Below are 14696 nucleotides of genomic sequence, written 5' to 3'. Positions count from 1 at the left end.
AGAGAAGTGGCTTATAGTCCACACTTTTTATAATGGCTTGTCTTATACCACTAAGATGTCTGTTGATGCAGCTGCAGGTGGAGCACTTATGAACAAGAATTACACGGAGGCGTATGCCTTGATTGAAGACATGGCTCAGAATCATTACAAATGGACCGACGAGAGAGCCATCTCTAGTTCTTCACCCTCCAAAAAGGAGGCAGGTATACACGAAGTCTCTAACTATGATCACCTTGCTTCTAAAATTGATACACTAACTGAAAAACTTGAAAAATTCAATGTTAGTGCTATCAATTCTGCTTCTACTCCTTCTTGTGAAATATGTGGTATAACTGGTCATGCTGGTGTTGATTGCCAACTAGGTAGTGCTACTAACGGTGTTGAGCAAATGAATTATGCTCAATACAACCAAGGGATGCGACAAAATCAAAATTTTTATAAAAACCAAAATCCCTATGGACAAGTAGCACCACCCGGTTATGCAAACAACCAAAGATTCACTCAAAAATCCAATTTGGAAATTTTGTTGGAAAATTCTATTGCCAACCAAAACAAACAACTTCAAGAACTTAAAAACCAAACTGGATTTCTGAATGATTCTCTTTCCAAGCTCAATACCAAGGTTGATTCTATTGCGACTCACTCTAAAATGCTTGAAACACAAATCGCCCAAATAGCCCAACAAGTGGCTACATCTTCCCAAACACCGGGAGTCTTTCCTGGTCAAACCGAAGCCAACCCCAAAGCCCAAGTTAATGTCATATCTTTTAGGGGTAGTAAGTTAGGCGAAACTTTTGCTAAGGTTAAAAACATTGGGAAAGAAAATGTCAAGCCCTTAGGTGATAAAGTTGTGATAGAAGAAGCTAAATCACTTGGAGAAAACAAAACTCCATCCCCCTTAAATCCTGATAAGCTTAAACTAGAGGGTAAATTTGAAAAATTTGTTAACATACTTAGGAAGATTTGCGTTAAACTTCCCTTTGCTGAAGCTTTGTCTAGGATGCCTCTATATGCCAAGTTTTTAAAGGAAATTTTTTCAAAGAAAAGGGCTATAGAGCATAATGAGACAATAGCCTTGGCTAAGGAAACTAGTGCAATCATCCAAGAAGCAACCCCTAAGCTTAGAGATCCAGGTAGCTTTGCCATACCATGTGAAATTGGGAATGAAACCATAAACAAAGCCTTATGTGACTTAGGAGCTAGTGTTAGTTTGCTGCCTTTGTCTCTTCTTAAAAGGATAGGGATAGGAGAATTGAAACCTACCGAAATGGAACTAAAGATAGCTGATCGTTCTACCATGAAACTTGTAGGATTTGTCGAGGACATACCTATTAAGATAGAGGGGATATACATCCCCACTGATTTTGTAGTCGTTGACATTGAAGAGGACGACGACGTCCCTATAATCCTAGGTAGACCTTTCCTCGCAACTGCGGGAGCTCTCATTGATGTGAAACTTGGTAGGATAGTCTTTCAAGTGAGTGATAAAATGGTAGGATACGAGTTGGAAAATGTTATGAAGGGTCCCGCTCTTTACTCTTGTTGCATGCTTAACGATCATGTTGTGAAAGAACGTTTTATAGCGTCATCTACACAATATGATATCTTTGATCCATTCTAAGGACTCTTTCTAACCGTCAAGCTAATGACATTAAAAGAGCGCTTCGTGGGAGGCAACCCACGCATTTAATTGCTTTTGTTTTGTTTTTCTTGGTTTTAAGTTGTTTTGTAGGTAATTGTCCAAGTTTGATTCGAAGAAAACCAAGAAATTGAAAAATTCTGAAGCCCCCAGGACCAGAAAGGTGGCACGGCCCGTGCTAGGTATGGCACGGCCGTGCCAAGTTTTTAACAAAAAAAAATGGCCATCAAAGTCAGAATGATGGCACGGCCCGTGCCAATAGGTGGCACGGCCGTGCCCGACTTCTAGCACCCTATAACATCAAATTTTTCTTCCTTCTTCCTCATTCACAAACCACAACCCTCTTTCATCTTTCAAACTTCTCTCTAAACCACCATAACCTTCAAACCTTCAAACCTTCATATCTCCCTCAATTCTTAACCAAATCACTCCATTCTTTCACCAATCAACCACAAACTTCACCCAAAACAAAAACCACTAATCAAAAACATCTTTCATCCATCCAAACCCACAATTCACCAAAACCCTAATCCTTCAAAACCTAACCCAAACACCACAAAACCTTAACCAATCCACACATCCAAACCAGCAAACCTTCCTTAAACATCAACCCCAACCCTAAACCAATCCTTTCCACCAAAAATTTTCCCAAACCCTAAACCTTCAAAACCAATTCTACCAAAGGTCAATGGCTTCAAGAAGAAGTGGTAAAGAACCAGCAAGCTCTCAAGGAGGACCTCCCCCAAAGAAGCAAGCCCAAGTGAAGAATCATGGGATCCAGTTCAAAAACCTTATCTCTAAACATCTGCACCCTTCTCGTTATCCTGATTCCCATACTTTAGATATGCTAGAACTGCTTGATGATGTTTCTAGGTTGATAGGAAAGTTAGGTTGGACTGAATTGCTGAAACCTATGAGGGGTTATGAAAATTTCACTTATGAATTCTTGAGCTCAATAGATTTTACTAAAGATAAGATGAATTTTGATAACCCTAACCATAGAGTTGTTTTCCGGTTAATGAATATTGATTATGACATGTCACTTCAGCACTTTTGTGATGCCTTAGGCTTTGCAAATGAGGGATATATTCATGATCATTGGGATCCCAGCCTTAAACCGGATAACTATGACCCAGCTGCCTTTTGGAAACAAATCACCGGTCTTAACAAATACGTCCCTAGGGCGAACAAAGCTAGCAATATCCACAACCCCGTACTTAGGTACCTTCAGAGGGTAATGGCTTGCACTATTTGGGGTAGAACCGAGCTAGGAAACACTAGAACCGATGAATTGTTCATGCTTTGGGCAATGCTCCACAACCACCCCGTCAATACCTGTTTTTATTTGATTGATCACCTAGACTTTGTCGGTACTAGATCGGCCGGTAGAGGAGACATAGTGGTGGGTGGCATCATTACATATATAGCTAGGTGTTTTGGAGTGGGTGAAGATGAGGGGATCAAACCAATTGAGGGAAATAATAGGCTTAACATAGAAACCCTTATTGCTATGAATTTCATCAAACATCGTCCACCCCTCCATTACCAACTTAAGCTAAATGTGCCGATCATGTTTTTATTGCCTAACCCATCTCGGACTACCACCGAGGTGGAAGAAAATTGGTTGTATGATAATGATGTGCAGGTTCTTGGTGATGATGAGGGAGAAGGTGCTAACTTGCACCATGATGAAGGAGAAGGTGCTAACTTGCACCATGAAGAGGGGCACCATGGCCATGAAACCGGTGAGCTTCATGAAAATCAACAATGGACATGGATTCACAATGAAATCGAGAGGATGAGCACCGAGCAACAAAGGCAAGGTGTTGAGATCTCCGGCCTTCGCAATGAAGTTCAAAGGGGCAACCGTGTCCATGATGAAAATAATGAGATGCTCCGTCGGATGATGCAACACCTCCAACTTCAAGGTCCTCCTTACGGACCTCAATAAACAAATGTGAGCTTTCCTCTTCCTCTCTTCCCTTCTTCTTCTCCCTATCTCTCTCATTCTTCTACTCATCTCCTTCTTTCATCTTCTTCTACTCCTTCTTCTTCTTCTTCTTTTAATTTCTTTTTCTTTTGAATCATTGAGGACAATGCTTCCCCTAAGTGTGGGGGGGGGGGCCTAATAAAGTGTCTAGAGTCGTAGTGTCCAAACTCCCTTGAACTTTATTCTTTTGTTTTGTTTTTATAGCAAGAGGCATGACTAAGTAGCTTGTTTTTAATGTAAATATGGCATGAAAATTTTTGTTTTGTCTCTTCTTTAGGTCGCCTCTTGTACATGAAAATAGTTTCTTGTGTTTCTTATGTTCTTGCTATACCCATATCATGTTTTATTGTGAAATTCTCCAATGAGAAAAGCACCCGGTTGCAATCCTTGAGTAAATGTATGAATAGGTATTTTAAGGAACACGTTCTATCTTTAGTGTTAACTTAGACCCTTTAAAGTCTTAAGAGTAAAAGTAGTATAAGTTTGTGTGGGAAAATTAATCAAATTGTTCTTAATTGTTATATTCTTATTAATTTGTTAATGTTAAATGGGGCGGGAGAATGGCACCAACATGTGGGGGAAAGGACAATCCCTAACTTCCTAATTGTGGTGGTGACTCCCTAATTTGAACCTAAAGTGAAACAAATTCATCAATGCTAGGGGGAAAGGACAATTACATCCAAAAAGACTTCCTACGCGGAGATGAAACAAACAATAATTTTGCAGCACTACTTAGGGTGATTTTGAATCTAGGGGGAAAGGACAATTACATCCGAGAAGACTCCCTACGAGGATAGATAGCCCCTAAGCATCTGCAGCCCCTTGTGCTTAATTGTTATATCTAATTTAATGTTTAACTCAAATTCCCATCACTCTTATATGAAATGAAGAAAGGACTTTTCTCGGTTACTTTAGCACTAAGGATAGAACCTATTCCTCATAATATCTGTCTTATACATGAGCAAGAAAAGGGTTGGACTGCACACACACACTCACTTGAGACTTGATGTTGGGTAGAATAGGTTCATGAGAAGTGTTTGAAGTTGTAATTAGTGTACTTGAAGCAAAGCCTTTCTTTTGAGACATTTGTTCTTAATATTGCCATAATCAATTCTTTTGTTGCTTCTATGTCTGTTGCCTTTTGCTTGAGGACAAGCAAAGATTCAAGTGTGGGGGAGTTTGATGAGTCATAGATAGTATTATTTATTGCCTTATTTAGTTTAGTTTTATTTTAGATTTGATTTTATTTTATTGCATTTTATTTTAGTTTAGAATATTTTACTTCAAATTGTGTTTTATTTTATTTTAGGAATAAATATATGGTGGAAGGTGTCTTGGAGCAAAAGAAAGAGGACTGGAGCAAATACAGCGCAAGAATACGAAGATACGGGACAAAAATATGTTCCCACCAAGTCAGAAGCTTGGCACGGCCAGTGCCAACATGTGGCACGGCCGTGCCACCCTCCAGAGCCACTTTTGCTGCTTTTTCTTCAAGGCCAAGTTACCCTGTTGCAGCTTTACTGTTTTACCCTTTTAGTTGCTTAGTTTCTAAGTCGATTGTAAAGCTATAAATAGAGTAGCTCTCCACCATGAACAATGATCCTTTACTTTGTTTATTTCAATTGCAATTTTAATAAAAGTCTTTATTTTCCTTTTTACTTTCTTTGCAATTTATTTTACCGTATTTCTCTCTTCTTCCTCCATGTCTACGATGAACATGAGTGAGTAGACTTCTTAGTCTTAGGATTATTGGGGAGTCTAATGACTCAATCCTAAACAAAACATGTCTAAACCCTAATTTCCATGTAACCCTAATTTCTAATCTAGATTCACCGTCTTAACGTGGATTAACAATTATCAAACTGTGGAAGCGAAAGCGGAGGGTTTGATAATCGTTAATCCATCATCCCAAACATCAATTCATAAAGCGAGAGCGGAGCTTTGATGTTGGAACAAGTGAATCTAGACAATAGTTGCAAAACAGTGAAATAGTCTTTGCAACTATTGAGACAAAGAGTAGTTTCAATCCTCTATGCATCTTCTAGTAATCATGTCAGTGAAATAGGCTTGGTTGCTAGAAGTAAACTCTCACCGGACTTTCATCGGAAAGGTGAGGGGCTAAGGGAAACCGGTCTTTAGAAATTAGTGTGTAAACCATGAAATTAGAAGTTTAGGTTTTGTCTAGTGAAGGATTAGTTATTAAGATGAACCAATGATCCTAAGGCCTCTTTTATATTATTGTTTTTACCTTCAGCAATCAAACCCTTTCTAATCAATCTTCTCTCCTCTAATCATTCATTAAAAGTTAATTAAATTGACCAACTCCCTAGCGGAACGATACTCTACTTACTACTATTACTTCGATAGGCCGTGCGCTTGCGGTTTGGCTCTATCAATTAATGAGGCATTGATTCTAAAGTTGGCTTGGGATATGTTGGCAAACGAAACTCAATGGACTCTTCTTTTCAAGAAGCGTTATTTTTCAAAGGGAAAGCCGATTTCCCATCATGTCAAATCCTCGGTTTGGTCGGGTATTAAAACGCAAATTGTCACCGCTTTGGATAATTCTTTGTGGATTGTTGGCACGGGAGAGAAGATCCAGTTTTGGACGGATAATTGGCTCGGTGAGCCTTTGGTAGATTTACACAATATTGCACCGGCCTTACATGGTAATCTTAAAGGAACGGTATCGGAAGTTATTGTTAATGGTGGCTGGTTGTTGCCTGCGGATATAACAGATTATGGGGACATAAATGATCATCTTGCTGCAACTATTTTACCTTCAGGTCCGCTCCCAGACATGTTGGTTTGGACTCATGCTTTGGATGGTATTCTTTCATCGAAACTAGCTCTATCTTTTCTTCGTTCGAGTACACCGTTGCTACCTTGGGCGGACCAAATTTGGAGCCCTTCTATTCCCCCTTCTCATTCTTGTATCTTTTGGAGATTTCATCATGGGAAAATGCCAACGAATGAGAACCTTCGGAGTTGGGGCTGCATTGTAGTTTCGGTCTGCAGCCTTTGTTTACTAGAAGCCGAAACTTCTGACCACATTTTTCTTCGGTGTTCGTTTGCTTCGCAGCTTTGGAACTGGATTGGTAGTAAGCTTTGTTGTGTTATTGATCGATCATCGGTGGACACTATTCTTTCTTGTAGACCAGTCAGGTGTTCCTCTCAAGTTTTCGACATCTTCTTGGCAGCAATTCTGCACACGCTATGTAACACCCATACTAGACGTATCTAGAAAGTCTAGCATGTGCGTTAGATTAGTACTGGATACATTAAAATTTACAACAAAACAACTACGAATGAATATATATGTATACAACCAAATGCGTTCGTACATAATAATACAACTCAACTTTTCTAAAGTATAAAGAATGCGTCCTTGCATATCCATCTCATCCTGCAGCGGTACGAACGAACACTTGTCGCATCATCCATTCGGCTACTAGCTTGCTAATCCAACCTGTTTATCTGAAACAAAAAAGGATTGGGATGAGACATAATGTCTCAGTGAGTTCCCCTAAATCCTAGGCTATAGGTAACCTCAGGGGAAACCTACGGTCACCACGTGTCTAAAAACACAACCTGACGGTTGATTATACGTGTGTGGGGACTTGCATACTTAGACGGTCGTGCATACTAGGGCCGTCGTAGTCTTATCTCACTTGTTATAGGTTTCACTTCCTATACGTGTCATGGCGGTCAAGGGGGATCTAAAACCGCAATGCCAAGAATACGTTCTACGCATCAAGGCCTAAGCATACTATAATCATGACACAATTCTAAACCGGACGATTAGGGGGAACCTAAGATCGTCATCGGTATATCTTTATCTATTCTTGCTCTATGCATAACTATGTTGTATCTAACAACATATTCTATCTTGCTATCATGCTAGTTTTGACGATCTACGTCTATGTTCTGCTATTCTTGACGATCTACGTCAAGGCTCTACTAATTCTTGACGATCTACGTCAAGGCTCTATGACATAACATAAATATATCTAATAAATATGCATAGTTAAGTTCATTCATAAAGTTAGCGTTTAACAAACAATTATTATCTGAGTTCATTTTACGGAAAGCCCCGAGTGGAGTAACCCCGAGCGCAATCCCTATCTATCCGATGGAAACCTATCTAAGGTATAACCAACGGCACTCCTGCAGTGACGTGCGGGATCCTTACGGCTAACCCCATTTCACCTAATGGAAACTTCTTGAACCAACCTAGTGTGGACACAAGAGACACGACCACTACATCTTGCTTACTAAGTGACATGCGGGTTCCTTACGGCTAACCCCGTTTCACCTAATGGAAACCCCTTGTACCAACCTAGTGTGGACACAAGAGACATGGCACCTTTAACTTAAAAGTCTTGGTCTATACATATGCATGAGTAATAAATCTATGCTAGCTATCTCTTTTACCTCGGATGCCTATACGATCCGACTAGAGGTAAACTATATGCTTGCTTAACTTGCTATGTGAAGAGATGTCTAATCAATTCACGTATTGCCATACACGTATGGCACTCTAACTTCTATGCAAAGAGAATACTCTATATCGCTTCGCATCTAAGCAAGCATACTACTCATGCCTAGCATTCTATTCTTTACTAACTATTCTAGTTCTTGACAAGCTATGTCAAGGCTCTATTTTCATCCCATGCCTAGTTCTTTGCTACCCGAGTAACTCGGCTAAACTCTCTTGAATCACTCTTGCCATGCATGTTAAGATTGCCATGATTTTCTTTTCAAGAATCGTTTGATGTTATGTGCATTGCCTAGATGTTGTTTTGGGGTTATAAAGTTGTAAAACGTTGAATGAAAAGCATCGGAACGCACCACCGACCCCACACTGAGCCAACAGCCAAAAAGCATGTTGGCTGGTCCAGAGGGCTGCGCTAATAGCGCCCCTGGAGCGTGGCTTTTCTGGGGAATTACGCTATTAGCGTAGAATTTCGCTAATAGCGTAGTTCTTCGGGTCTGTGGTACCAAATTTCCGATTTTTGACCCAAAACTCATTCTAATGGTTCCTGCAATGCACCAAAACATCCAGCAACATATATATACTTTCTAAAACAACTTTCATAGCAATATTAACATGTACCAAACAAGATCAAGGCAAGGGTATAAAATTCTCATTTTTCCTAAACTTAACAAAATTCATGTTTAGCTTGCAATTAAACACATAATCCCAAGGGTGGGTTCTATCTAAGAACTCACCTAATGATTTGCACTTGATCTTCAAGCTTCAAGCATCAAACCCTAGTTTTCCTTTCATCCTTGATCTTAAGCTTTTCCCACCAAACCATGCTTTAATCCTTTCCTCCACTTGATTCTTGCTTGCTAAGCCACCTTAATCCATGCTTGATCATGATTTGGAAGAAGTTTGGATGGTTTGGAGAGGAGAAGGAGGGCGTGGGTTAGAGAGAAGGGAGAGAACAATTCTTTCTCTCAAACCTAGAGAGAGAAAGTGAAGGAAATTATGAAGATTTCCACCCCAAAAATGCTTATATACTCCCTTGTGCGAGTTTACTTAAATGCCCTTCATCTCAGTCGTGTTTATCTGACTCTGATACATAACTCATTAATATCTTTCATCGTACTTAACTTTCTTCATCATTATCACTTTCCATGAACCTAAGTCCTCTGCTACATTCAATAGATGAAATTTCCCATTAGCTGACGAGCGGGATGTTACACGCTACATACCATATGGTGGGCTAGGAACTCTATTCGTTTTTCAAATGTGAAGCATACTCTTCATGCAGCCAAAATTCGCATTCATTCCTTGATTGCCTTGTCCGGGAATATCTCGAAAGGTAAGTGTCTTCCCTCTGACATTCCTTTTCTAGACTCTTTTGCTGTTTCTCCTCAATGTAGGAGAGTCAAGGATCCTATCTTGGTTTTGTGGAAGGCTCCGACCTTTCCGTGGCTTAAAGTTAATACGGATGGCTCGGTTATTGGTGGTTTTGCTGCTTGTGGGGGGCTGTTCCGTGATTATCCAGGTACTTTTCGAGGTGCTTTTTATTGTAATGTCGGTGCTCACTCGGTCTTCTTTGCGGAAGTGTATGGGATCATTGCTGCTCTTGAATTTGCTTCAAGGAAGGGATGGACACACATCTGGTTAGAGAGCGACTCAACTAGTGCCCTTTTGATTTTCATGAACTCTTTGTTGGTTCCAATTTTATTACGCAATAGATGGCATAACGTTCGCAATCTTGGGATTCATGTTATTTCTTCCCATATTTACCGTGAAGGTAATAGCTGTGCAGATAAGTTGGCGGCTTTGGGTCACTCCATTGTTGGTGAGATTTGGATAGATCATCTTCCTGCTGAGGTTATGATTGATTTTTATAGAGACAGATGTGGGTTGTCCATCTATAGATTTCCTTAGTTTCTGCTTGGGCTGTATACTTTGTCGCTCTGTTTTATTTTTGCTTGCTGTTCTCCTTTTGGTGGGTTTTGGTTTGGTCCCCCACCCTTTGTACATATTTTTCCCCTTTTTTTAATATAGCTTTAGAGATTGACGGCATAGGATGGAGGGATCCTGATGCTTGTTCTTTCTCCTTGTTTATCAAAAAAAATTATTATTATTATTATTATTAATTAAATTAGTTTTAGGTTTTTTTGTAGTTATCCATTGTGTAGTTATCCATAAGCCCTTTGTGAAGCCAAAAAATTTGCTGTTATTTTGCTATGTGGTTATAGAATCGGCATTTTAAAATCTAATGAAATTAAATTAAATTTAGTTTTTGCAAAATGACAATTAGGCACCTAAATTTAAGAAAATTAAGAAAAGGATATTAATGAAATTTTGCTGGACATTAACTTTTATATATTGTTAGTAGTAGAGGTAGATTTTTTTTTTTTTAAATCATGGGTTTAGAAAATGACATTAATAAAATTTTGCTGGACATTTACTTTTATGAGGAATTATGGGAAACTGGAACAAACATGGAATTAGAATTTTTTTTTTTTTAAGGGAAAACATGGAATTGATATATATGTCTAGTTTTGTCAAAAAAAAAAAGTCTAGTTATCCATAAGGCCTAGCCAAAAAAATTTGCTGCTATTTTGCTCGGCACTTCAAAATTTAATGAAATTAAAGTATTATTATTATTATTATTATTATTATTATTATTATTATTATTATTATTATTATTATTATTAATTAAATTAGTTTTAGTTTTTTTTGTAGTTATCCATTGTGTGCCCTTTGTGAATCAAAAGTAACCAAAAAAAAAAAAGCCCTTTGTGAAGCCAAAAAATTTGCTGTTATTTTGCTATGTGGTTATAGAATCGGCATTTTAAAATCTAATGAAATTAAATTAAATTTAGTTTTTGCAAAATGACAATTAGGCACTTAAATTTAAAAAAATCATGGGTTAAGAAAAGGATATTAATGAAATTTTGCTGGACATTAACTTTTATATATTGTCAGTAGATTTTTTTTTGGGGGAATTTATAATTATATTTATAACTTTAATATAAAATAATGTTATTTTACCTAGTAACCCTATAAAAGAAACTTGTACCAAAAAAAAAAAAACCCTATAAAAGAAACAACAATACCCAGCACAACTGAAAACCTAACGCAGTTCCTGAAGAAAAAACCCTAACGATTCCTCCCACCATGTCAACTATTTCTCTTTCAGCAAATGGAACACATATCTCAATGAAGAGAGAATCTCTTGCAGAAGACTATGCTGATAAAAAGAAGAAGCCTCCGCACAAGTTGATGTTCAAAATCAAACGCAGTCCTCTCGTCTTTCCTGCAATTTCCCTTTCAGCATACGGAAAGAAGATTCCGGTGAACAGACACTCTCTTGCAGAAGACAATGAAAAGAAGAAGCCAATGAAAGCAACCACTATTCGTCAACGTCAACCTCTTTCAGCAAAAGGATCTCAAAACACAGTGAAGAGAAACTCTCTTTCACAAGACCTTGACGATGAAGATGAGGAGACTAAGAAAGCAACCACTAGGAACAACAAACAGATACAGATCAAGCCAGAAAGAAACAGAAACAAAATAAAGACAGTTTTTTTTCTGAAGAGGAAAACAAGGATAGTTATCAAACAAGGTCAATCCTCGAAAATCTTATGTGGTATATGCTTTGATTCTGTAACACGCTCTAATATGTTTTCGACTGGTTCATGCAATCATCCCTTTTGTACTAAATGCATATCCAAATATGTGAAGAATAAAATAAAAGAAAAAGTAGTGAAACTGAATTGTCCTGATCCAGAATGTTCTGTTGAACTGAAACCAGAACATTTGCAATCCATTTTACCTAATAAAATCATTGTTGATTGGGAATCTGCAAACTGTGAGTCTTCTATTGCTTTGAAGGACAAAATTTACTGTCCTTATGAGAATTGTTCTCTTTTGATGGTGAATGACGCGGCATGCGCTGTTACAAGTTATGAATGCCCTTCTTGTCATAGGTTATTTTGTGCACAATGTAAAGTTCCATGGCATGCAGATATGAATTGTCGGCAATTTCAGACGAAGCGTGAAAACCAGTTGGATAAGAAATTTTTGCAGTTGGCTAAAAGAGAAAAGTGGCAGAGATGTCCAAAATGCTCAATGCATGTCCAGAATATCGGTGGATGTATGCGTATGCACTGCAGGTTGTATTGTATTGTATTGTTATATCATACTTTCTCTAGCTTATCCCTAATAATTAATTTCACTAATTTTAAGTTTAATTAATTCTATTATGTATGAAAAATTATTTATAACGACTCAATGTTTTTTCTTTTCTTTTTCAGGTGTGGTCATGACTTCTGCTACATGTGTGGTAGTTTTTGGCATCTGTTGCATACTTGCGAACAACATATACGGTAACTCTATGAAACTCTTTGCATATGGAATTAATAATAAGGCATATAAGAATGCATGTAATCCTAGTACCACACCAACAAAATTACATATATATTCACTCTAACAAAGATAACTAATAAAAATTCTAAGAAAAGACTTGAAATCATTTTAAAGCTAAAGGTTCAGTTAAAATGTTTTTACAAATTCTTTGTCAAAGAATTTTTCTTCAACTAACACAAAGTGCTTTATAAGAAGGCATTGAAACTGACTAATTTTATTTTAAAATGTTGTTTGATCATCCAGAACTTGGGATATTATCGAAGTGTGCCTGTTATTGGGTTTCCTATGTAGTTGTATCTTAAGTGAAATGTGAACTCAAGACTTGGAATAAAAGATTTTTTGTGGAGATGTTCACATGCAAGTGGATGCAGCTTTATCGGTTTAGAGAACTCAGGAACAATTGTATTCATATGGCATCTCAGATAGTTTGCAAGCTCAAAAATTTCAAACCTAACTTGATCTTTCTCAATCATTCTTATCAAGAAACTTTTTGGAAGGATAAATCTAGGGTTGTATGATTTTCTATGGATATCGAAAATATTGTTTTCTTTCATAATCTAATATTTTCTATGGTTAAATCTAGGATAATACTGCTGCCAAAATCAGGCATGTGGACTATTGAACATGTTCTTCGGTACTTGGGTTATTTTTATGCTTCTCCTAATTTTTGTGTGCTTAACGACTTGATTTAATTTGTGATCCCTTCTTTTAAATTTTGGGATATTAACTGTTGGATTATCATTATCGCACAAGTTCAATTGGAGTGTAGAAATATAATGAGAGTTAGTTCGTGTTAGGGTGTTGGAGGCACAAATTTTAAAGCTTCAACAAATGGACTCAAACTTTCCATTAATTAAAGGTTTTCTTGTTCCCTCGTATGTGAGATCGATTTCTTAATTTTCAACTCCACCTCAAGTCCAAACAAGACTCTCTTTCTTTTTTCTTTCTTTTTTCGGGCTTGTCCTCAATAAGCCAAAGTCTATTTTGGAAACTAATTTCACCATAAGCCTTATACATGCGGCCAATCTGCTCTCTTTTGATTCGGTCGTCGTGGATATACCATATTGTAACGTGGCATCAAATGGTCCATTAATCAACGACCCTTTCAAAGTGGGGATCTAACGGTCCTGATCGAATTCCAGCTTCCCTTTTGGCTGATGGAATCATGAACATTAACCACCAACAGTCAAACAAATCCCTATCATTGATTTACTGACATAAATGTAGAGTGTGTTAATCGAAATTTCTTAATTCCTATTTATATTTTTCTTTTGTTCGAAAGCATGCTCATCTCCTATGCTTTCGGTCACATTTTCCATCATCATCCTTGTTTAATATCCATTCAATTGTACTAGTGGTAAGCACATATTTATACACATATTTATATTTATTTATTTATTTTGGTCAGGTAGCCTAGTGACTAGAATTCACCTTATAAGGTGAATAAGTGGGGTGTCCGGGGTTTGAACCCCGGCCCCTGCATATAATAATGCATTGTCCTACCAACTGAGCTATGCTCACGGGACCACATGTCTATATTTTTATTCATAGTTAATACAAAAATAATTTTTTGTGCAATTTGTACATATGTCTATATTTTTATTCATATATCAATACATAGATTTTTTTTCTTATAATTTCTATGCAATTGCGACTTGCTTCCAAAACCCGTTCGTATGCACGGGTATCCTGCTAGAACATTTGACATCTCTTTTAACCTATATAGAAAGAATAGAAAGAGATGTTCTTAGGATAATTAGTAATGATATAATTTTAGTTCATTTTCAATAAGTGAAAAATATATTATTTTCTTTATAATTTTGGTTGCTACAACTTTTTTTTTTTAAGAATTTCTACAACTATTTTTAATATAACTTCTTATTAAATTTAATATTATTTAGTTATTTGACAAAAAAAAAATTGTCACACTAGTATTGAAAGTCCAGATTCGTCCTTGCCTAGGAGGAAGCAGGACCATTTCCCTCCACTTCCCACACCAGCTCTCCTCCCTCCTCCTCAATTCCCATTTAGTCAGTAGTCACATGCCTAAAGAAAGGGCGACTTGGTTGAAGTATATCATGGGAGCACAAATATTATCATGAACATGTACGTCCTAATTCGGCTTACAAGTTTTCCACATAAATCTCATGAAAAAGAATGTTAATAAATTA

General features: G+C 37.4%; 1 protein-coding gene and 1 long non-coding RNA gene across 2 annotated transcripts; one reads left to right on the top strand and one right to left on the bottom strand.

Moving 5' to 3' along the window:
- Positions 1 to 6879: 6879 nt before the first annotated feature.
- Positions 6880 to 9337, bottom strand: LOC146923789 (uncharacterized). The gene is made up of 2 exons (XR_015009868.1): positions 8862 to 9337; positions 6880 to 7106 (listed from the first exon to the last, which is right to left on the bottom strand). It is a non-coding gene; the product is annotated as an uncharacterized LOC146923789 (long non-coding RNA).
- A 1754-nt stretch (positions 9338 to 11091) lies between these two features.
- LOC146923788 (uncharacterized) lies at positions 11092 to 12816 on the top strand. Its single transcript, XM_085711776.1, has 3 exons — positions 11092 to 12259; positions 12414 to 12526; positions 12769 to 12816. The coding sequence occupies exons 1-3, from the start codon at positions 11275 to 11277 to the stop codon at positions 12814 to 12816; spliced, it is 1146 nt and encodes a 381-aa protein (XP_085567902.1). The 5' UTR covers positions 11092 to 11274.
- Positions 12817 to 14696: the final 1880 nt, after the last annotated feature.

Source organism: Medicago sativa, chromosome 5 (genome assembly GCF_051527215.1).
Source record: "Medicago sativa cultivar Bolivia chromosome 5, Bolivia_mono, whole genome shotgun sequence".
Classification (NCBI taxonomy): Eukaryota; Viridiplantae; Streptophyta; class Magnoliopsida; order Fabales; family Fabaceae; genus Medicago; species Medicago sativa.
Note: the sequence above shows the minus strand (reverse complement) of the source record. Positions and strands in the feature narration are given on the sequence as shown.